Source organism: Leptodactylus fuscus, chromosome 6 (assembly GCF_031893055.1).
Source record: "Leptodactylus fuscus isolate aLepFus1 chromosome 6, aLepFus1.hap2, whole genome shotgun sequence".
Lineage (NCBI taxonomy): Eukaryota > Metazoa > Chordata > Amphibia > Anura > Leptodactylidae > Leptodactylus > Leptodactylus fuscus.
In genome coordinates this window covers 18,986,879-19,008,927 of record NC_134270.1, presented here as the reverse complement: position 1 = coordinate 19,008,927, position 22,049 = coordinate 18,986,879, and the positions used below count along the sequence as shown (strand labels likewise).

The window sequence follows — 22,049 nt, the reverse complement described above, 5'->3', positions numbered from 1 at the left end:
GGCTGAATATAGGGGATCTGCAGTGCTCCTATTAACCCCTTCCTGACAGAACAGGAGCACTGCAGATCCCCTATATTCAGTATACACAGGGATACCTAATGTGTTTGTGTTTCACAGTCATTTTCTACTTTTGTATGTATTCTAGGGAAAGGCGGGATTAAGAACTTTTATTTTTTTTAAATCTTTTTTTTTTTTTTGCACTATTTTATGGGAGATTCTATACATTGATATTGTGGCTCGTCATAGACCCCTCCCCCCCCCTAAAAAAAATTTTTAATTTTTTTTTTTTTTTTTTTTGCTGACTCGAGTATAAGCCGAGGGAGGCTTTTTCAGCACAAAAACTGGACTGAAAAATTCGGCTTATACTGGAGTATATACGGTAAGTCTCCATTGCCAGCAGTGCCAGCTCTGTTAATCTGTGTACAAGACCCTTTGTTGACGTCACCAGTGATGTTCTATTTGTACTAGGAGACCCCTTCAGCCAATTATAGGCCTCAGAGTTGACCTCTTCACAAATGGCATATGACACAGGATGGGTGATGTGACTGCAGAGGGACGATTAACTCACTGTACAGGGTGGTGTGGTCAGGAGATGGTTGTGGCAAGAGTGAACCAACTGCTCCATGTGCATAAGGCTTCGAAGTAGTTTTTTTCCCAAATCTACCACAGTGACTTACATAACAAAGATGTATATCACTGTAACGTGCTCTGTAGCATGGTGGTGACAGTTGAATATGCTTTGAAGAGGTGGTAGACTCCCTTAAAGTCCCCCACTGGAAATTGAAAAAAAACCCCAGATGGGTAGGAGATATCCTAGCTCGGCACAGTTGGATAATAATGTTAATGTGAAAGGACCAATAAAAACAGAAACTATCCTAACAAATTCCACATAGGCTGAGACCCATAATGTAATAAGGAAAAAGAGACTCAAAATAAGACTTTTTTTTTTTTTTTCTTTAATTATCACTTAATGGTGAATTGCTTTCCTTTTCTGTTGCATGACATTGAGGACACATATGGGATTGGGACAGGTATAGCTGCAGCTACGTATATATATCCCAATCTCAACTGTGTTTACAACCAGTGATATCTCTGGAAATCATACACGTAGAACTGCAACCTTAGAGCCATATGAAAGGTGAGATCTCCTGCTTCATATGACACCAAAAGCAAGTTTCTACATTTTACAATGCCAGAAAATCAAAAGTTGTCTGAAAGTTTAGTTAGGCTTTAAGATGATTTGATTTTTGAATAAAACATTTCCCACGTTTTGCACATTAGATTTGTTTCTCCTCCGCATGACGTCGCTTATGTTTATCCAGAATTGATTTCTGGGTAAAATATTTTCCACATTCTGAACACCAAAATGGCCTCTCCCCTGTATGACTTCTATGATGTATAATGAGAGTTGATTTCTGGTTAAAACATTTCCCACATTTTGAACATGAATATGGCTTCTCTCCTGTATGAATTCTAAGATGTCTGACAAGATATGATTTCCTACTAAAGCATTTCCCACATTCTAAACATGAATATGGCTTCTCACCTGTGTGAATTCTCTGATGTATAACAAGATCTGATTTCTGGCTAAAACATCTCCCACATTCTGAACATATATATCCTTTCTCCCCTGTGTGAATTCTCTGATGTATAACAAGATCTTTTTTAGTACTAAAACATCTCCCACATTCTAAACATGAAAATGGCTTCTCCCCCGTGTGAATTCTCTGATGTGTAATAAGAGCTGATTTCTGTCGAAAAGATTTCCCACATTCTGAACATGAGAATGGTTTCTCCCCCGTGTGAATTCTCTGATGTGCTACAAGTTCTGGTGCTGAAATATAACCTTTGCCACATTCTGAACATGAATATGCCTTTTCTCCTGTGTGAATTCTCTGATGTTGAACAAGATTTGTTTTCCTGCTGTAACATTTTCCACATTCTGAACATGAAAATGGCATGCTCCCTGTGTGTATTCTCTGATGTTTAACAAGATTTGATTTCTGGCTAAAACTTTTTTCACATTCTGAGCATGAAAATGGTTTATCCCCTGTGTGAATTCGCTCATGTTTAACAAAATTTGATTTTTGGCTAAAACATTTCCCACATTCTAAACATGAATATGGCATCTCCCCTGTATGAAGTCTCTGATGTATAACAAGATTTGATTTCTTGCTATAACTTTTTCCACATTCTGAACATGAAAATGGCTTCTCTCCCGTATGAATTCTCTTATGTATAACAAGCTGCGGTTTATCTTTATAGCATTTTCCACATTCTGAACATGAATATGGCCTCTCCCCTGTGTGTGTTCTCTGATGTATAACAAGAGAAGATTTCTCGTGAAACCGTTTCCCACAGTCTAAACATGAAAACGGCTTCTCCCCTGTGTGAATTCTCTCATGCTTAACAAGATTTGATTGTGCTTTAAAACATTTCCCACATTCTGAACATGAATATGGCTTCTCATCTGTGTGAATTCCTTGACTTAGGACCTGAATGAAAGGATCAGATGATGGATCTTTGCTTTGAATGGCCGAGGGTATATCTGGGATAAAGTCGGGTTCTTCATATAAATCTTGTATGATACCACAACCATCTGCTTTATAACCTGAAGATAGGAGGTGTTCCTCTGAGCTCCTCATGCAGTCATCTGCCAAGAAGAAAATTGATTTTATTATTTTTATAATAACATTTTAGCAGTCATACTCAAAGTCTCTCTACAAACAGAATCTTGGGAAAAATTAGGAACTTCTCCCAGCATGAGCAGGACTTTTCAGTTTTTTAGCCTCGGGAAAAAGAAGATATGTGGTGGAATTAATTCAGCCTGGCAATTCTTATGCCAGTCTTAATTCATTCCCTGCCAGACGCACGACTAACTAGAATTAATAAGAGGCCCTTATTAATTCTAGCACCTTGTTCCATATATACCTCAGCCAATTTATTGGTGCAAGTTATAGTAAATCTTGCAGACCAGGGCGAGCGAGGCATAGAGGTAAAGTTACACCACAGTGCGCTGAGGTAAGGTAAATGTTTGGCCACTTTCGAGGCACATCCACCTTTGTAAATATGAGCCATAGTGTGGCAAAGCTTCAACTGATTAATAAGAAGGGATCCAGATTTAATAGACTCACAATCACACTTTCAGTTCAGTTATATCAAATACAGCAAAAGAATTGGGGAGATGAGAAGAGCAATGATAGAGAGGTAAACCTCCAAATGTTGGTTATTACATACGGTACATATTAGTTTTACATGAAATTGTCATTGTAAAGCAATTTCTAAAGAGGATCTTTTTTTTTTGACCCGACCCACTGACCGATTTTTGACGGACATGATTCAGATGTCATTCTGTTTTACATCCATTAAAAATGGATCCATTGATTTCTAGTGGGTCTGTATATTCGTCAAAATAGACAGAGATAGAACATGTCAGTTTTTTCATTCACTCTCACATTCATTGTTTCTCTCATGCGAATAAGACCTTGGTAGATCAGCGAGGTCGAGCTGCATCAAAATATCATGTAAAACAGGATTTCAATAATACCCAGTGTATGACAAATCTAGAAAAGCTTATCTATAAAAACAAATTTGTACATATATTAATTCTATATGACGTTATGTCAATCCATGACTGTGCTAATTTGCTCCATGACTTGTCAACAAGGTGTCCATTAGACAGCAGAGCAGTGGGAGGCGCATCAAGCTGTAACTGAGCACTAGTAACTCAATATGAGTCTAATAGGAGATAATGATTCCCAAGTTCTAAAATTAAGAAAGCACTGGAAGAAGATGATGAAGGCCTTTTTCTCACAGGAATGTTTCATACCCATATTCCAGTTTATGCTTTTTCAATTCTAATGGTATCATATTAGAAAATATCACTAAAATATTTTTCTAGCCAGTACATGAAGAGAATCTGTGACTGTTCTCTCTTTAGTGGTGACTACTCACCTGGATAGTTCCCTGAAGAAATCTCCTCTTTACACTCCTCATCCCCCCTCACATATGTCTCTGGAACCTTAATAATGATGAGATCTTCAACTAGATATGAAAGCTGTGAAACAAATATTGTAAAAGTCACCAGACGGATGGAAAAGTCACGTGGGATGTTTTATAGGAGAAGAAAAGATCATTCATTATCATGACCACCAAAAGTGACAGCAGGAGTTATCTGACCAAATAGCTGCAGGTCTCCTGGATAAATCCACCATATTGGTTCCTTATTCCAACCAGCAGCCTCCATAGCCAGAAAACAGTGAGAAGATCCAGACAACATGTCATGTCTATGGTCAGCTTTATCCTGCCATCTCCACCTTTCTCATTACACAAGTAGAAAACATCTAATACTGTGGAATACAACCAGACTGACCACGAGACCTTCACAGCCCTTCTACAGGGCAGAGGAAGATTTCATGTCACCTTATCTCCATCTACCTGATCATCCTGGAGGACGTTTTCTTCCTTACAGTCCTGTGGTAGAAGAGGACTGGGACATCTCTCCGGTGATGTTCTCTTACTGGATGGAACTGGAGGAAACACATACATGGACTGAATTCATTCTTTCCATACAGATAATGAGAGGCCGTGTGTATTTAGTCATGTCTATTACCTGCTGATGTGAGGGGCTGCTGATCCTCCATCATCACCTCCTTGTACACATCTTTGTGTCCTTCTAAATACTCCCACTCCTCCATGGAGAAATAGACAGTGACATCCTGACACCTTATAGGAACCTGACAACACAATGATACAGTCATCACCAGATCCCTTCATAGTGCTCCTGTATAATGTCCCAGCATTCCCAGCAGTGTCACCTCTCCAGTCAGCAGCTCAATCATCTTGTTGGTGAGTTCTAGGATCTTCTGTCCATTGATCTCCTCATGTATCAGGGAGTGAGGTGGAGGCCCCACGATTGGGCTCAGGGTTCTCCCCCATCCTTCAGATACAGGAGCCTGACAGCGCCCACTAGAGGTCTTCTTCACTACTGTGTAATCCTGTTTATGGAGAGACACATTAATAAATCTCACTCCATCCATTCCCAGAGTCCCTCACCTCTCCAGTCATATCATCTGTTATTACTATAGATAAGAATGATGTAATGTGACCTCATCAGAATCTCTCACCTCTCCAGTAAGCTGGTACAGGATCTCCAGGGTGAGGGTTATTATACTTTCTGCCATATTGTCTCTGTTTTTATCCATCCTCCATGGACCAATCAAGAAAATGGTCTTACATAGAAGATCTCCACTGAGCAGATCCTACACTGTAGGAACCTGAATGAAAAGAAGATGAGTCAATGTAAAATCATATAAAATACAATGAAAAAAATTCAGTTACTGAATACAATAATAAGAAACATGTGAGGAGATAATAAAGTGTAGATGTTGTATTTTCTTTCAGATTGTAACGTGTTGGATAACTAGTGATGGTAGCTCCTCCATGTTAGAAGTCACATGACCACTACAGCCAATCACAGGCACCAGAGGTCATATCGTAGGGAACGTCATAAGTCTAGAAATCAGAACAAAACATTCCAAGTCTTATTAAAAAAAAAAAAAATACAGATCTTCTGAAGCTATTCAACAATATAGAGAACGCAGGGCAACAACATTGGCAGACTTAAAACAGTCAATAAAATTTGGTAGCCGTCACCACCACACACCTCAATACTCGACAAAGGGAAGAGAAGATCTTTTATCTTGAGCTGCATCTTCCTGTTTGGGCTTGTTCAGTAATGATCCCTCTGTTCTTCCATCCCTGATCAGGAGCAACAGAAACTCTGTGTATCTTTACGTTAGTGACTTGTCTTCCTCAAAATCAGCCTCCAAAAAAAGTCTCCTAATAGAGGCGGATTCAGCATCAAAATCAGCGCCAAAAAACTCTGTGTGCACTGACCCTAGTTCACACGTCAAAAAAGCCTAGCTGATCTTGTCACTGATTTTTCAGCGTCGCTTTTTTTGGACACTGTTTTTTGCATTGGACGCTGTTTTTGACACTGTTTTTGACGCTTTTTCGGTCGCTGTTTTTTTGAAGCTTTTTTTTTGCACTACAAAAAAGTACATGATAAAAAAAACGCTAGCGGTTTCAGTCGGTTTTTGCCAAAACAGCTGCAAAAATAAGCGACTAAAAACCGCTAGCGGTTTTTTCAGCGCCCCATAGACTCCAATTCATTTTTTCAGGCGTTAAACACCTGAAGAAAGGTCATGTCACTTCTTTTTCTGCTAGCAAGCTAGCAGGAAAAAAAAGCTAGCAATTCACATAGGGCTACATTTTATGGAGGCTGATTTGGCCGCGAAATAAGCTGTCAAAATCAGCGTCCATGTCCCCGTGTGAACTAGGCATTGTCATAGTCTCTAAACCAGGCAAGGATCCAATGCATTGCCCTAGGTCAGTGGTTCTTAAAGAGGACCTTTCACCATTTTGCCCACAGGCAGTTCTATATACTGCCGGAAAGCTGACAGTGCGCTGAGTTCAGCGCACTGTCGGCTTTCCCGATCTGTGCCCAGTGTGAAGAGCCTACGGTCTGGTAACGTCCTTCTTCATAGCACAGCCAATCGCGCTGTGTTGTGAGAGCCGGGAGGAACGCCCCCTCCATCTGCTCGCAGTACTCGTCCATAGACGAGCATTATCAGGAGCGGGAGGGGGGAGTTCCTCCCGGCTCTCACAGCACAGCGCGATTGGCTGTGCTGTGAAGAAGGACGTCTCTGGCTAAGTGTCAGAAACGCCCTTCTGACCATAGAAGAGCTACGTTACCAGACCGTAAGCTCTTCACACTGGGCCCAGATCGGGAAAGCCGACAGTGCGCTGAACTCAGCGCAGTGTCAGCTTTCCGGCAGTATATAGAACTGCTTATGGGCAAAATGGTGAAAGGTCCTCTTTAACCAGGGTTTGATCGAACCCTAGGCCCTACGCACGGTTCATTCCCCATACGTCCAACACAGCAGCACAACAGATGGGGTATTCCTGCCCCTGCGTGCAATCAGGACAGGTGGAACTTTTACTCAATCAAAGAACCTCCCCTATAAGAGGTCACCAGACCTCCCCCTCCTCGTGTTTTTTTCTGTCCTGCGGACAGGGACAGGTGGTGAGGAGGCCTGTGGCCTCCTCCGGGATCGGAAGAAGGTGACTGTTAGCTCCTTCTTCTTTCCCTTTCTTTCCTTCTCTTTCTTTCCTTCTGAGAGAAAGATTTAGGTTTTGTCTTACCTGCTTTGCAGGGTGTCTGATGGCTCAGCTGTGCACAGCTCATTCACTGCCCAGTAAGGTAAGCTGAGTCCTAGCTTTCCTCTGTGTTTTCTGAAAACTAAAAGCACTGATACTTTTTGCTATGGGCACTCTATTATGTCTATGGTATGTCTATTGCAATGGCCTGTATGTACCTGTCTGTGTTACAGTCAGGCATGGAATTTTTGTGGGAGCTTTGCTTCCCTCCATGCTTAGTGCATAGTGTGAGCACTCATTTCTATTGCAATGGCCTGTCTGTGTTACAGTCAGGCATGGAATTTGGGTGGAGCCTTTGCTCCATTCATGCTTAGTGCATAGTGTAGCACTTATGTCGAGTGCAGTGGTGTGTATATACCTGTCTGTGTTACAGGCAGGCATGGAATTTGGATGGAGCCTTTGCTCCATTCATGCATAGTGCATAGTGTAGCACTTATGTCTATTGCAGTGGTGTGTATGTACCTGTCTGTGTTACAGGCAGGCATGGAATTTGTGTGAGAGCCTTGCTTCCCTTCATGCTTGGTGCATAGTGTGAGCACTCATTTCTATTGCAATGGCCTGTCTGTGTTACAGTCAGGCATGGAATTTGTGTGGAGCCTTTGCTCCATTCATGCTTAGTGCATAGTGTGAGCACTTATGTCTATTACTGTGGCCTGTAGGTGCCTAGCTGTGTTACAGTTCACAGGCATGGAATTTGTGTGTCAGCTTCTGCTCCCTTCTTGCTTAGTGCATAGTTGTGCATGTCTATTGCGATGCCCTGTGCGATTGCTATGGCTTTACTGCACCTATCTGGCCGGGCTTCCCGCTGCCCTAAAGCGCAGCTAATGGGAACTGCAGCCTATGAGATGGCAGTGAGTTATCCAGCAACTCCCACAGCTCTGGTGAGGTAAGCTACGGTGCACCAAGACTACTTTTGTGAGTGAACAAGTCCCTTTTTAAAAAAAAAAAAAAAAAAAAAAAGGGGGCGTTTTTTTCGTGTTGCTGTCTGTAAGGAAACAGACTTTTATGTTAAGTGCACCGGGTCTAGAGTTCTATACTTTTCGTACTCTACCCGAAGGCTAGATCTGCCTTCTGCCATCTGTGCCATCTGCCTGTGGGCTGCCTGACTAATGCCTACTGTGTCGGCGTGACTACAAATTTGATCATTGGGGCCCTCCCCCAAGAGTCGATATGGCTGTTTCTAAATTATTGAGGCGCACGTTAGTGCCATCAGAAGATGGCTCAAATCTCCAGGATGCGATACACAGGCGGGCAGAGGGGTCCCTGCACCGAATTTATACTGCAGCATCTGCGCAGGCCTCCGTGGGAGTTCAACAGGAGAAGTCGTTCAGTTCCTGCGAGGTAATATATCTACTCTGCATAGAGATATCGATACAGGCGTTCCCTGTGATGATCTTCTGGCGTTCCTATCCTCCACCTCCGTAGCAGTGGATTATTTGGCAGAAGCAGGTTTGTATCAAGTGAAGATTGCGGCGAAGGCTATCGCATTAGCCACGGCCGCAAAACGCCCCCTGTGGATGAAGCCCAGGAGGGCAGATAGTACTTCCAAATACAACTTGTGCGCACTTCCGTTTGAGCCGGGCAGGCTCTTTTGGAAAGAGCTGGATACCATTATGGAGGTATAAATTGACACACCATCCAGGAGCCTGAGAAGGAGAAAACTACCTTCTGACGTCTACTCCCCCTCCCCTTGTATCCGCTTTGCCAGTGGAAGGTCGGCTTTCCCACTTCTCGGCGGCATGGAGCCGTCACATTCAGGTCCCATGGGGCCTCCAGCTCGTGTATTTGAGCTACAAAATAAAGTTCACATCTCACCCACCCGACAAATTTGTGTAAGCCCGCGTTTTGTGTTCAAAAGCAGATCCTTCTGGAGAACGCTGTTCAGGGATACCTGGACAAAGGCGCTCTAGAGCCAGTGCCTGGCAGAGCAATCGACCGGATTTTACTCTCCAGTGTTTTTGGGACCCAAAACATCGGGAGTCGGAGAATGGTGGTCGATTTAGGATTTCTCAACCAATACGTCCTCAAGACCCGTTTCCGGATGGGAACTATCAGGTCAGTGACACCTTTTCTGCACCGAGGAGACAGGTTTGTCACCCTAGATTTAAGGGACGCATATTTACACGGCCCGATATTTCCGCCACACAGAAGGTTCTTGAGGATTGGGGTTGTGCTGAACGGTACTCTGTCTCATCTGCAGTTCACAGCTCTTCCGTTCGGAATATCCTCGGCCCCCCACACCTTTACAAAGGTCGTGGCCCCGGTCGTTGCAGCTCTTCGGCTCCAAGGTATATTCATCATACCGTACCTAGACGATTGGCTGTTAAAGGCCCACTCAACAGAGGTTCTCGCGGCCCACCTAAGGATCACTATCGCCTTCCTAGAAGAGTTAGGCGGGCTGATCAATGGTCAAAACTCGGCAGTCGTCCCCATCACCAGAATCCAGTTCTTGGGTTCATTGTAGACTCTCAGAGGATGGAGATATCTCTTCCTCACAGTCGGAAGGAGTAGATTTGTCGGGCGTTGCAACATCTGGTGGATACGTGGGAGGTTCGGGTAAGAACCGCAATGAAGGTCCTAGGTTTAATGTCAGCAGCTGCGGATGCAGTTCCATGGGCACTAGAGCATATGCGTCCACTACAGAGCGAGATCCTCAAGGTTTGGAGCCGCAGCCCCTCAGGGCTGAAGAAGCCTATCCAGTTGTCCATCAGTACCCGTCGATCACTGCAATGGTGGTCCCTATTGAAGGACGGGATGTCCACGGTCCAGCCCGACTGGACCCTGTTGACAACGGATGCCTCCTTCCATGGCTGGGGAGCACATCGGGGGGAGACCCTGGCACAAGGGACATGGAGCCGACTGGAGACTGCTCAGTCATCAAATTGGCGCGAGTTATGCGCAGTGTATCGAACCCTGCTATACTTCACCCAGGATCTACGCGGCAAGGCGGTCAGAGTCAGAACGGACAATGTCACGGTGGTCCTCTACCTGAACAAGCAGGGAGGGACGAGGTCCTCCCTCCTCAAGCTAACAGTTCAGATTTTTTCCCTGGGCTGAGGAAAATCTAAGCCACCTCAGTTCGGTGCACATAAGGGGACATCTGAACGTGCTGGCAGACCAGCTCAGCAGGGGAGAAGCAGTGTCGGGTGAGTGGTCCCTCAACCAGGAGGTCTTTCGTCAGTTGACTCGGATGAGGGGTCTCCCCGAGGTGGATCTGATGGCCACCCAGTACAATGCCAAGGTGGAGAGGGTCTGTTCCCTCTACCAGGAGGACAACCCCTTGGCAGTGGATGCCCTATTAATACCTTGGAGGTTCAGGCTGGCATACATCTTCCCTCCACTTCCATGGTTTCGAAGGTATTGGCCAAGATCAGACAAGACCAGGTATGGATGATTGCCATCATACCGTTCTGGCCAAAAAGGGCATGATTTACCCACCTCATACAGATGAGTCGAGGGAATTACTGGAGGCTTCCACTTCTTCACAACCTGGTAACCCGAAACAAGTGGCTATGCCAGGACCTGAAGAGGTTCAACCTGACAGCCTGGAGGTTGACCGCACCCTATACGGACATGGGGGATTGTCACAGGCCATGCGGACAACACTGGCCTGCTCAAGGGCAGATTCTATGAATAGAAGCTACATGAGGATTGGCAGAATTTACCAGCAATGGTGCACAGAGAATCAACGTGCAATACCAGTTATTGAGTCGGTATTGGAGTTTTGGTAAAGCGGGCTGGAGAAAGCCCTCACCCCGGTGACATTAAAAGTGCATGTAGCTGCCCTTTCAGCCGTATTAGGGATAAGATTGTCTCAAGATCCGCTGGTAAGTTAATCCTTAAGAGGGGCCGGTGGCTCCGACCGCCATCCAAGTCCCAATCCCCCAATGGGATTTAGCTACGGTACTGCAGGGGCTCTGTGGGCCCCCCTTTGAACCACTACAAGACGTAGGACTAGAGTTCCTCTTCTGCAAGGTGGAATTCCTCTTAGCCGTCACATCAGCTAAGCGTACTGGAGAACTGCAGGCTTTAGCAGCCTCTGAGCCGTATTTACTATTCTTTCCAGACAGGATACAATTAAGATATCTCCCGGGATTTATTCCAAAAAAAAGTCCCGTCGACCCAGAAAACCTTTCTGGTAAGTCTTTTCAGAAAATACAAGGGGTGTGTAGCCTTGAAGGCAACATTGGCGAGATGGATCAAAGAGGCCATCTCTCAAGCATTCAGTACTCAGGGCCTACTTCCGCCTGAGTTTGTAAGGGCACATTCTACTTGTGCAGTTGCCGCGACATGTGGGGAGAGATATTCCATCTCCCTGGACCAGATTTGTGCGGCAGCGACCTGGAGTTCTCACTTAACTTTTGTGAGACATGATAGGTTGGACGATTTTAAGCGCGGAGGCGGCTGCCTTCGGTGACTCGGTATTGACATCAGTTTGTCAGGAAGTCCCACCCTAGGGGGGGTTTCTTGCTACCTCCCCATCTGTTGTGCTGCTGTGTTGGACGTATGGGGAATGGAGGATTATGTAGATAATCTGTTTTCCCATAGTCCAAACAGCAGCACAAAGCTCCCTCCCTGTATGTTTGGCTTGTTAATTTTCTGAAGGGTTTGGAAATCTCTACTTTAGAACTAACACGAGGAGGGGGAGGTCTGGTGACCTCTTATAGGGGTGGTTCTTTGATTGAGTAAAAGTTCCACCTGTCCTGATTGCACGCAGGGGCAGGAATACCCCATCTGTTGTGCTGCTGTTTGGACTATGGGAAAACAGATTATCTACATAATCCTCCATTTTGTGTACCAGTAAATAAACATATACCTATGTCTTGAATTTGGAAAAAAATCCTATTTGATTTATCACTAAAGAAGGGTTCGGTGAATGTGCAGATGAAACTGGTGGGTTCGGTACCTCAAACAAGGTTAAGAACCACTGCTCTAGGTATTACCTGATATCCTTGCACAATGTTGACATGAAATTACCACAATTCTGAATCATTTACCAGGACAGGTATTATGGTATGGACAGACATATGTGACAATAATACAAAGGTCATTAATCCACAAATCTAAATTGGATAGCACCCCCTTCATGCTTCTCAGCAGAGGCACTAAAGGGCCAAGTGGATGTTTATGGAGGAGACCTTCCATAACACTGGCCTTAGAGAAAACATGAAATACACCTATATACTCCATCCCTTCTGCAAAAATTCTGGTGAATGGAATTTTCTTCAACGTCATCTCCGTTCCTATTAATCTTCATCCTCACCCTTAAAGGGATTCTACCATTAAAAAACTATTTTTTTCTAGGTAACACGTCGGAATAGCCTTTAGAAAGGCTATTCGTCTCCTACCTTTGGAAGTGCTCTCCGCCACGCCGTTCGTTCGAAATACCGGTTTGTACCGGTATGCTAATTAGTTCTCTCGCAGCGATGGGGGCGTCCCCATTGCTGCTCGAAAACCGACTGCAGCGCCGCCTCTATGTTCTTCTGTATCCTCCCCTTCCTTCTTCAACTTGATGTCGTACGCCTGCGCAGTACGCTCTGTTCGGCGAACTTTGCCGAACATACTGCACAAGCCTGCGGCCATAGTGCCGACACCGCAATTTCCCGCATGCGCAGTACGTTCCTCGAAGTCTTCGCCGAACAGAGCGTACTGCGCAGGTGTCCGACATCAAGCCGAAGAAGGAAGGGGAGGATACAGAAGAACATAGAGGCGGCGCTGCAGTCAGTTTTCGAGTAGCAATGGGGACGCCCCCATCGCATCTCCTGTGCTGGGGGATGCCCCCATCGCTGCGAGAGAACTAATTAACATACCGGTACAAACCGATATTTCGAACGAACGGCGCGGTGGAGAGCACTTCCAAAGGTAGGAGACGAATAGCCTTTCTAAAGGCTATTCCGACGTGTTACCTAGAAAAAATTGTTTTTTAATGGTAGAATCCCTTTAAACCCTCACCGCACAAACTGCAAGAAGAGCCACACATCTCCAGTAATACCTGTCCACGTATCTGATATTAAAGGGATTTTCTGGCCTCAAATAGAAATTTCATACTGAGGACCTAACCGCACTATATGGACCACCCAGGAGTTGGTACAACAGATGATCTGTGCGGGGCTGGGGTAGAAAACCTCTTCAAGACATGGACGTTATCAGCATTTCTGTAATGTACTTTATTATCCTAGAAGGCAGGCTGTAACGTTCTCCCGAGCAAATCTCTGTACACAGTTGTGATACCAGGATATAGGGGAGGGGGTGTCATATAGCTGTATCTTCAGTTTTATACCACCTAGAAATGTGTCTACCGAAGCTGAGCTGTATACAGACCCCCGCCCACTATATACGGACCAGAGCCAACAGCTGTGTAAAGCCCACAGAGCAGATACATCTCCGAATAGCTGATCCATGCAGGGGCTGGTTGTCACACACCCACCAATCAGATATCTGTAGGACAAACAAAATTCCTGGACAACCCCTTAAATTATATGTTATACATGTGACGGGGACTATACACAAACTGAATATATATATCTACACACACATACACACACATATACACACACACACACATATACACACATACCTCCTCCTGTACTGCATATATATAGGAGAGGAGGAATAATACTGGGGGAAGGACCTGTGATGATGTCATGATCATGTGATCTGTCACATGTGGGAGGAGTCAGGCTTCAGGTTCTTTCATGAGGTAAAATAGATGCGTGCGCTTCATGACAGAATACGGATCTGTACTGTATGTTATATACTGTATGTTATCTATATATACTCACAGCTCTATATATACTGTATGTTATCTATATATACTCACAGCTCTATATATACTGTATGTTATCTATATATACTCACAGCTCTATATACACTCACCGGCCACTTTATTAGGTACACCATGCTAGTAACGGGTTGGACCCCCTTTTGCCTTCAGAACTGCCTCAATTCTTCGTGGCATAGATACAACAAGGTGCTGGAAGCATTCCTCAGAGATTTTGGTCCATATTGACATGATGGCATCACACAGTTGCCGCAGATTTGTCGGCTGCACATCCATGATGCGAATCTCCCGTTCCACCACATCCCAAAGATGCTCTATTGGATTGAGATCTGGTGACTGTGGAGGCCATTGGAGTACAGTGAACTCATTGTCATGTTCAAGAAAGCAGTCTGAGATGATTCCAACTTTATGACATGGCGCATTATCCTGCTGAAAGTAGCCATCAGATGTTGGGTACATTGTGGTCATAAAGGGATGGACATGGTCAGCAACAATACTCAGGTAGGCTTTGGCGTTGCAACGATGCTCAATTGGTACCAAGGGGCCCAAAGAGTGCCAAGAAAATATTCCCCAGACTATAGCACCACCACCACCAGCCTGAACCGTTGATACAAGGCAGGATGGATCCATGCTTTCATGTTGTTGACGCCAAATTCTGACCCTACCATCCGAATGTCGCAGCAGAAATCGAGACTCATCAGACCAGGCAACGTTTTTCCAATCTTCAATTGTCCAATTTCGATGAGCTTGTGCAAATTGTAGCCTCAGTTTCCTGTTCTTAGCTGAAAGGAGTGGCACCCGGTGTGGTCTTCTGCTGCTGTAGCCCATCTGCCTCAAAGTTCGACGTACTGTGCGTTCAGAGATGCTCTTCTGGCTACCTTGGTTGTAACGGGTGGCTATTTGAGTCACTGTTGCCTTTCTATCAGCTCGAACCAGTCTGGCCATTCTCCTCTGACCTCTGGCATCAACAACGCATTTCCGCCCACAGAACTGCCGCTCACTGGATGTTTTTTCTTTTTCGGACCATTCTCTGTAAACCCTAGAGATGGTTGTGCGTGAAAATCCCAGTAGATCAGCAGTTTCTGAAATACTCAGACCAGCCCTTCTGGCACCAACAACCATGCCACGTTCAAAGGCACTCAAATCACCTTTCTTCCCCATACTGATGCTCGGTTTGAACTGCAGGAGATTGTCTTGACCATGTCTACATGCCTAAATGCACTGAGTTGCCGCCATGTGATTGGCTGATTAGAAATTAAGTGTTAACGAGCAGTTGGACAGGTGTACCTAATAAAGTGGCCGGTGAGTGTATACTGTATGTTATCTATATATACTCACAGCTCTATATATACTATGTTATATACACAGCTGTATACGGTATGGTATATATACACAGCTCTATATTGTATGTTATATACTGTATGTTATCTATATATACTCACAGCTCTATATATACTGTGTTATATACACAGCTGTATACGGTATGGTATATATACACAGCTCTATATTGTATGTTATATACTGTATGTTATCTATATATACTCACAGCTCTATATATACTGTGTTATATACACAGCTGTATACGGTATGGTATATATACACAGCTCTATATTGTATGTTATATACTGTATGTTATCTATATATACTCACAGCTCTATATATACTGTGTTATATACACAGCTGTATACTGTATGGTATATATACACAGCTCTATATTGTATGTTATGTACACACACAGCTACGTATCGGATGCTATAAACACACACACGGCTCCGCACTGGTATATACGCACATAACTCTGTACTATATACAATGCTGAAAAAAGTAAAGGGAACACTTAAGCAACACAATGTAACTCCAAGCAACGCTGATTGATTTCACATGCGGTGGGGACCACAGACATTATCTCAGTACTAATGCTTTCTGGCTGATGTTTTGGTCACTTTTGAATGTTGGTTGTGCTTTCACACTCGTGGTAGCAGGAGACGGACTCTACAACCCACAGAAGTGGCTCAGGTAGTGCAGCTCATCCAAGATGGCACATCAATGCGAGCTGTCAAGAAGGTTTGCTGTGTCTGTCAGCGTAGTGTCCAGAGGCCGGGGGCACTACCTGGAGACAGGCCAGTACACCAGGAGACGTGCAGGGGGCCGTAGGAGGGCAAAAACCCAGCAGCAGGACCGCTACCTCGCCTTTGTGCAAGGAGGAACAGAAGGAGCACTGCCAGAGCCCTGCAAAATTACCTCCAGCAGGCCACAAATGTGCATGTGTCTGCACAAATGGTTAGAAACCGACTCCATGAGGATGGTATGAGGGCCAGATGGGGGTTGTGCTCACAGCCCAACACTGTGCAGGACGCTTGGCATTTGCCACAGAACACCAGGATTGGCAACTACGCCACTGGTGCCCTGTGCTCTTTACAGATGAAAGCAGGTTCACACTGAGCACATGACAGAGTCTGGAGACACCATAGAGAGTGATCTGCTGCCTGCAACATCCTTCAGCATGACTGATTTGGCAATGGGTCAGTAATGGTGTTGGGTGGCATTTCTTTGGAGGACTGCACAGCCCTCCATGTGCTCGCCAGAGGTAGCCTGACTGCCATTAGGTATAGAGAAGAGATCCTCAGACCCCTTGTGAGACCATATGCTGGGTTCCTTCTTATGCAGGACAATGCTAGACCTCATGTGGCTGGATTGTGTCAGCAGTTCCTGCAAGATGAAGGCATTGAAGCTATGGACTGGCCCGCGTGTTGCCCAGACTTGAATTTGATTGCACATATCTGGGACATCATGTCTCGCGCCATGACTTCAAATCCAGGCCTCCATTTAGTTAATAAATTTGATTTCCATTGATGATTTTTGTGTGATTTTTGTTGTCATCACATTCCACTTTGTACAGAACAAAGTATTCAATGACAATATTTCATTCATTCAGATGTAGGATGTGTTATTTGAGTGTTCCCTTTATTTTTTTGAGCAGTGCATATATAGTCATAGCTTTGCACTGTATACACTCCTCAACACTGAAATTACAACACATAGAAGTAAGCTCTGCACTACATATTACATACACACAGCTCTGCCCTGTATACACACCTCAATATTGAAATTACAACACTGAGAAGGAAGAGTCTTGGAATTATGGAAATCACAGGATAGATCTGTTAATGATATGCAAATGATAAAAAAATGGAAACAAAATATTCAAATTATCTCAATATGAAGTATGAGCACCACATATAGACATCCCCGCACTTACACCCCATGGCATGCTGGCATGCTACCAATAAGGTTATAAATGATTGCCTGAGGAATGTTATGCCTTGCTGAATGCCCTTAGGCATCAGGGCTGTGGAGTTGGTAGGAGAGACCAGTGATGGACTCTGACTCCTTCATTGCTGATAGTCACAAACTCCACTCCACAAAAATCCACTAATTCAATAATTGTATAATGTAATTAAAAATAATGAATGATTTTATTTTGAAGCCGGAGTTGGAATCTTTATTCTGACCACCCAAAATTGGTCCTGACTCCACAGCCCTGGTGAAAATCTTTAAGACTTCGAAATTGACGACCAATGATGTCCCAGATATGCTCAAAGGGAGATAAGTCCAGAGATACTGCAGGCCATGTTTAGGCCACAATAACATAAGTAACATGCAGCCTAGAATTATTCTGTTAAAAAATGTCTTCTGGGATACTTTGGAGAAATTGCCAAAGCACTGGTTTCATGACTGAATCAATGTAAAGCCAAGCCGTTAGTGTACCTGAAATAAAGACTACAGGGGTCCAGCTACTGTACACTGTTACACTACATCATAATCCTGGGAGTAGCATCGATGTGACATTCATTGGTAAGGACTTTTCATGGCGTTGCTCATGTGGTCTCCAGCTATCATTACCTCTGAGGCAAAAAAAAGTCATCGCTGAAGAGGATAGACCTCCATACTAGCCTTGCTGTGCACTATGATAGCCTTCAAAAGCAATGACTTGAGATCAGGCTCATAGCCCAATGTCATGCAAACACCTTCTGATGGTTTGTGTTGATACTATTTGGTCCACTAAGTTTGGGAAGTTCAATTTCACTTGTAGTACAGAATGGTTCACTACGCGCCATTCTCCTAATCAGATGATTAGGTCATTCAGAGGTTCACCTCTACATACCCATTAATCTCATTCCAATTGTTGCTTTCCCATCCACCGGTACACTGAACAATAAACAGCACAGACATCTCAGTGTAGGTGTGAAGTGATCTGCGGAAAGATACACCAAGGTCCCTCAAATTATTCTGTCCCTTTCAATTTGTGGCAATTGGTGATACCTGGTACGTCAATGAACAGGAGAAGACCGCACAATCATCCGACAACACTAGATCCCATTTTTGAGGGTTCAGGATACTAAAAAACCTTTCTTTCAGTCTGGCTTTTATGCCTGTCCTACTTGCCACAGATTGGAGATAAGTACGTGAAAATATGATCAATGTCAGATTTTAGTGACACCTACTACGACCTCAGCCTTCCCTCGGTACTTCCTTCGGGGTTCCACTTATTATACCATTTTTGTTATACCTATATGCAAGAGACGAGAAGAAGTTGGGCCTGCTGGTTGGAAGTTTCAACCCCAAGAGTTTAGAATTTTTACACTTTTTTTTCTTCCTTTGTTTCAACATCTTTTTGTAAAGGGTGGGCATAGGAACACGCACATTCATATAATTATATTTTTCAGTAGTATATGAATGGTTTAATTTCAATTGTGTAAATTGTCGTTTTAATATCAATACAAAATTAAAAAAAAAAAATAGGAAATGGTACAGTATAAAAGCTGGAAAAGTGCAAACTGATAAAACATTATAAAACATGGAATAGTAACATTTATCACAGGGAGTGATCCTCTACGATACTACGACTAACAAATTTCATGGTATCCACGATATAATAGGGAAAGGCCAAAACACGAGGAAATGTCTCTCAAATGCAATTGGTTTTAACAATTGGTAACAAGTTCTAAGATACAGTTACATATATCATTGTGACATATTCTATATATACAGTGTTGGCCAAAAGTATTGGCACCCCTGCAATTCTATCAGATAATACTCTGTTTCTTCCAGAAAATGATTGCAAGCACAAACTCTTTGGTATTAATATCTTCATTTATTTTGCTTGCAATGAAAAAACACAAAAGAGAATGAAAAAAAAGTCAAATCATTGATCATCTTACACAAAACTCCAAAAATGGGCCAGACAAAAGTATTGTCCCCCTCAGTCTAATACTTGGTAGCACAACCTTTAGACAAAATAACTGCGAACAACCGCTTCCGGTAACCAGCAATGAGTTTCTTACAAGGTTCTGCTGGAATTTTAGACCATTCTTCTTTGGCAAACTGCTCAAGGTCCCCCCTGAGATGTGAAGGGGGCCTTCTCCAAACTGCCATTTTGAGATCTCTCCACAGGTGTTCTATGGGATTCAGGGCTGGACTCATTGCTGGCCACTTTACAAGTCTCCAGTGCTTTCTCTCAAACCATTTTCTAGTGCTTTTTGAAGTGTGTTTTGGGTCATTGTCCTGCTGGAAGACCCATGACCTCTGAGGAAGACCCGGCTTTCTCACACTGGGCCCTACATTATACTGCAAAATTTGTTGGTAGTCTTCAGACTTCATAATGCCATGCACACGGTCAAGCAGTCCAGTGCCAGAGGCAGCAAAGCAACCCCAAAACATCAGGGAACCATGTTTGACTGTAGGGACCGTGTTCTTTTCTTTGAAGGCCTATTTTTTTTCCCTGTAAACCCTATGTTGATGCCTTTTCCCAAAAAGCTCTACTTTTGTCTCATTTGACCAGAGAACATTCTTCCAAAACGTTTTTGGCTTTCTCAGGTAAGTTTTAGCAAACTCCAGTCTGGCTTTTTTATGTCTCTGGGTAAGAAGTGAGGTCTTCCTGGGTATCCTACCATACAGTCCCTTTTCATTCAGACGCTGACGGATAGTTCGGGTTGACACTGTTGTACCCTCGGACTGCAGAGCAACTTGAACTTGTTTGAATGTTAGTCGAGGTTCTTTATCCACCATCCGCACAATCTTGCGTTGAAATCTCTCGTCAATTTTTCTTTTCCGTCCACATCTAGGGAGGTTAGCCACAGTCCCATGGGCTTTAAACTTTTTGATGACACTGCACACGGTAGACACAGGAACATTCAGGTCTTTGGAGATGGACTTGTAGCCTTGAGATTGCTCATGCTTCCTCACAATTTTGCCTCTCAAGTCCTCAGACAATGCTTTGGTCTTCTTTCTTTTCTCCATGCTCAATGTGGTACACACAAGGACACAGGACAGAGGTTGAGTCAACTTTAATCCATTTCAACTGGCTGCAAGTGTGATTTAGTTATTGCCACCACCTGTTAGGCGCCTCAGGTAAGTAACAGGTGCTGTTAATTACACAAATTAGAGAAGCATCACATGATTTTTCAAACAGTGCCAATACTTTTGTCTACCCCCTTTTTTATGTGTGGTGTGGAACTATATACAATTTGGCTTTTGACAATTCTTTTTGTGGTTTTCCATTGAAGACAAATTAAATGAAGATAATAATACCAAAGAATTTGTGATTGCAATCATTTTCTGGAAGAAACTGAGTATTATCTGACAGAATTGCAGGGGTGCCAATACTTTTGGCCAACACTGTAGGATTGACGTAGTGGTGTGCAATCTGGATTACATCTGATTATTTTAGAAAATAGACATTTCCTTATCGTCACTTTGTCCTGTATGATACAACTTTACTGTAAAGGTCTCCTGACCTGTGTCAATTTTTTGATGTTTAAGCTACTTTTGACATTTCCTATCCTCTGTGCATTACGTTGGTTTCTCTACTGTGTGAATTCTTTCATGTCGAACAAGATTTTTTTTATTAATAAAATGCTTCCCACATTTTGAACAAAATAATGATTTCTCCCCTGTGTGAATTCTCTGATGTCTAACAAGATCTGATTTCTGGATAAAACATTTCAGACATTCTGAACATGAAAATGGCTTCTCCCTTGTGTGAATTCTGAGATGTTTAACCAGATTTCCTTTTCTGCTAAAATATTTCCCACATTCTGAACACGAAAATGGTTTTTCTCCTGTGTGAACTTTCTCATGTTGAATAAGTTGTTCTTTACTTCTAAAACATTTCCCACAATCTGAGCATGAAAATGGTTTCTCCCCTGTGTGAAGTCTCTGATGTACAACAAGATGCGATTTCTTGTTGTACTGTTTCCCACATTGTAAACAAGAAAAGGGCATCTCTCCTGTGTGAGTTCTCTCGTGTCTAACAAGAGCTGATTTTACACTATACATGTTTCCGCATTGTGAACAAGAAAATGGTTTCACCCCAGTGTGAATTCTGAAATGTATATCAAAACCTGACTTCTGCCTGAAACATTTGCCACATTCTGAACATGAAAACGGCTTCTCTCCAGTGTGAATCCTCTCGTGTTTAACTAAACTTGATCTCTGGCGGAAACATTTGCCACATTCTGAACATGAAAATGGCTTCTCCCCTGTGTGAATTCTCTCGTGTTTAACTAATTCTGATTTCTGTCGGAAATATTTCCCACATTCTGAACATGAAAATGGTTTTTCTTCTGTATGTATTCTCTGATGTTTAACAAGATATGTTTTCTGGCTAAAACATTTTCCACATTCTAAACACGAAAATGGCTTCTCCCACGTGTGAAGTCTCTGATGTATAACAAGAGCTGATTTCTGGCTGAAACCTTTCCCACATTCTGAGCATAAATATGGCTTCTCCCCTGTGTGACTTCTCTGATGTATGATAAGAGCGGATTTCTGACTGAAACATTTTCCACATTCTGAACATAAATATGGCTTCTCCCCTGTGTGAATTCTCTGATGGATTACAAGGTGTGATTTCTGGCTACAACATTTCCCACATTCTGTGCATGAAAATAACATTTCCGACGTGTGAATTATTTTTTGTCTATTAAGACCTGATTTATATGTGTAATTTTCTCCAACTTCTGAACTTGAACATGGTTTCTCCTCT

At 43.4% G+C, this 22,049-nt stretch overlaps 2 protein-coding genes and 1 pseudogene across 2 annotated transcripts in view; all 3 read right to left on the bottom strand.

The window, feature by feature from the left end:
* Positions 1 to 22,049, bottom strand: part of LOC142209085 (uncharacterized) — an 89,504-nt gene that overhangs the window by 14,579 nt on the left and 52,876 nt on the right. The window lies entirely within an intron of this gene.
* LOC142210388 (uncharacterized) overlaps positions 988 to 22,049 on the bottom strand; it is an 87,051-nt gene continuing 65,989 nt past the window's right edge. The window contains 2 exon segments of the mRNA XM_075279490.1: positions 988 to 2,425; positions 21,406 to 21,916. Of these exon segments, the coding sequence (XP_075135591.1) occupies positions 1,224 to 2,425; positions 21,406 to 21,916 (1,713 nt within the window). The 3' untranslated portion in view covers positions 988 to 1,223.
* LOC142210375 (uncharacterized) lies at positions 3,906 to 5,311 on the bottom strand (annotated as a pseudogene).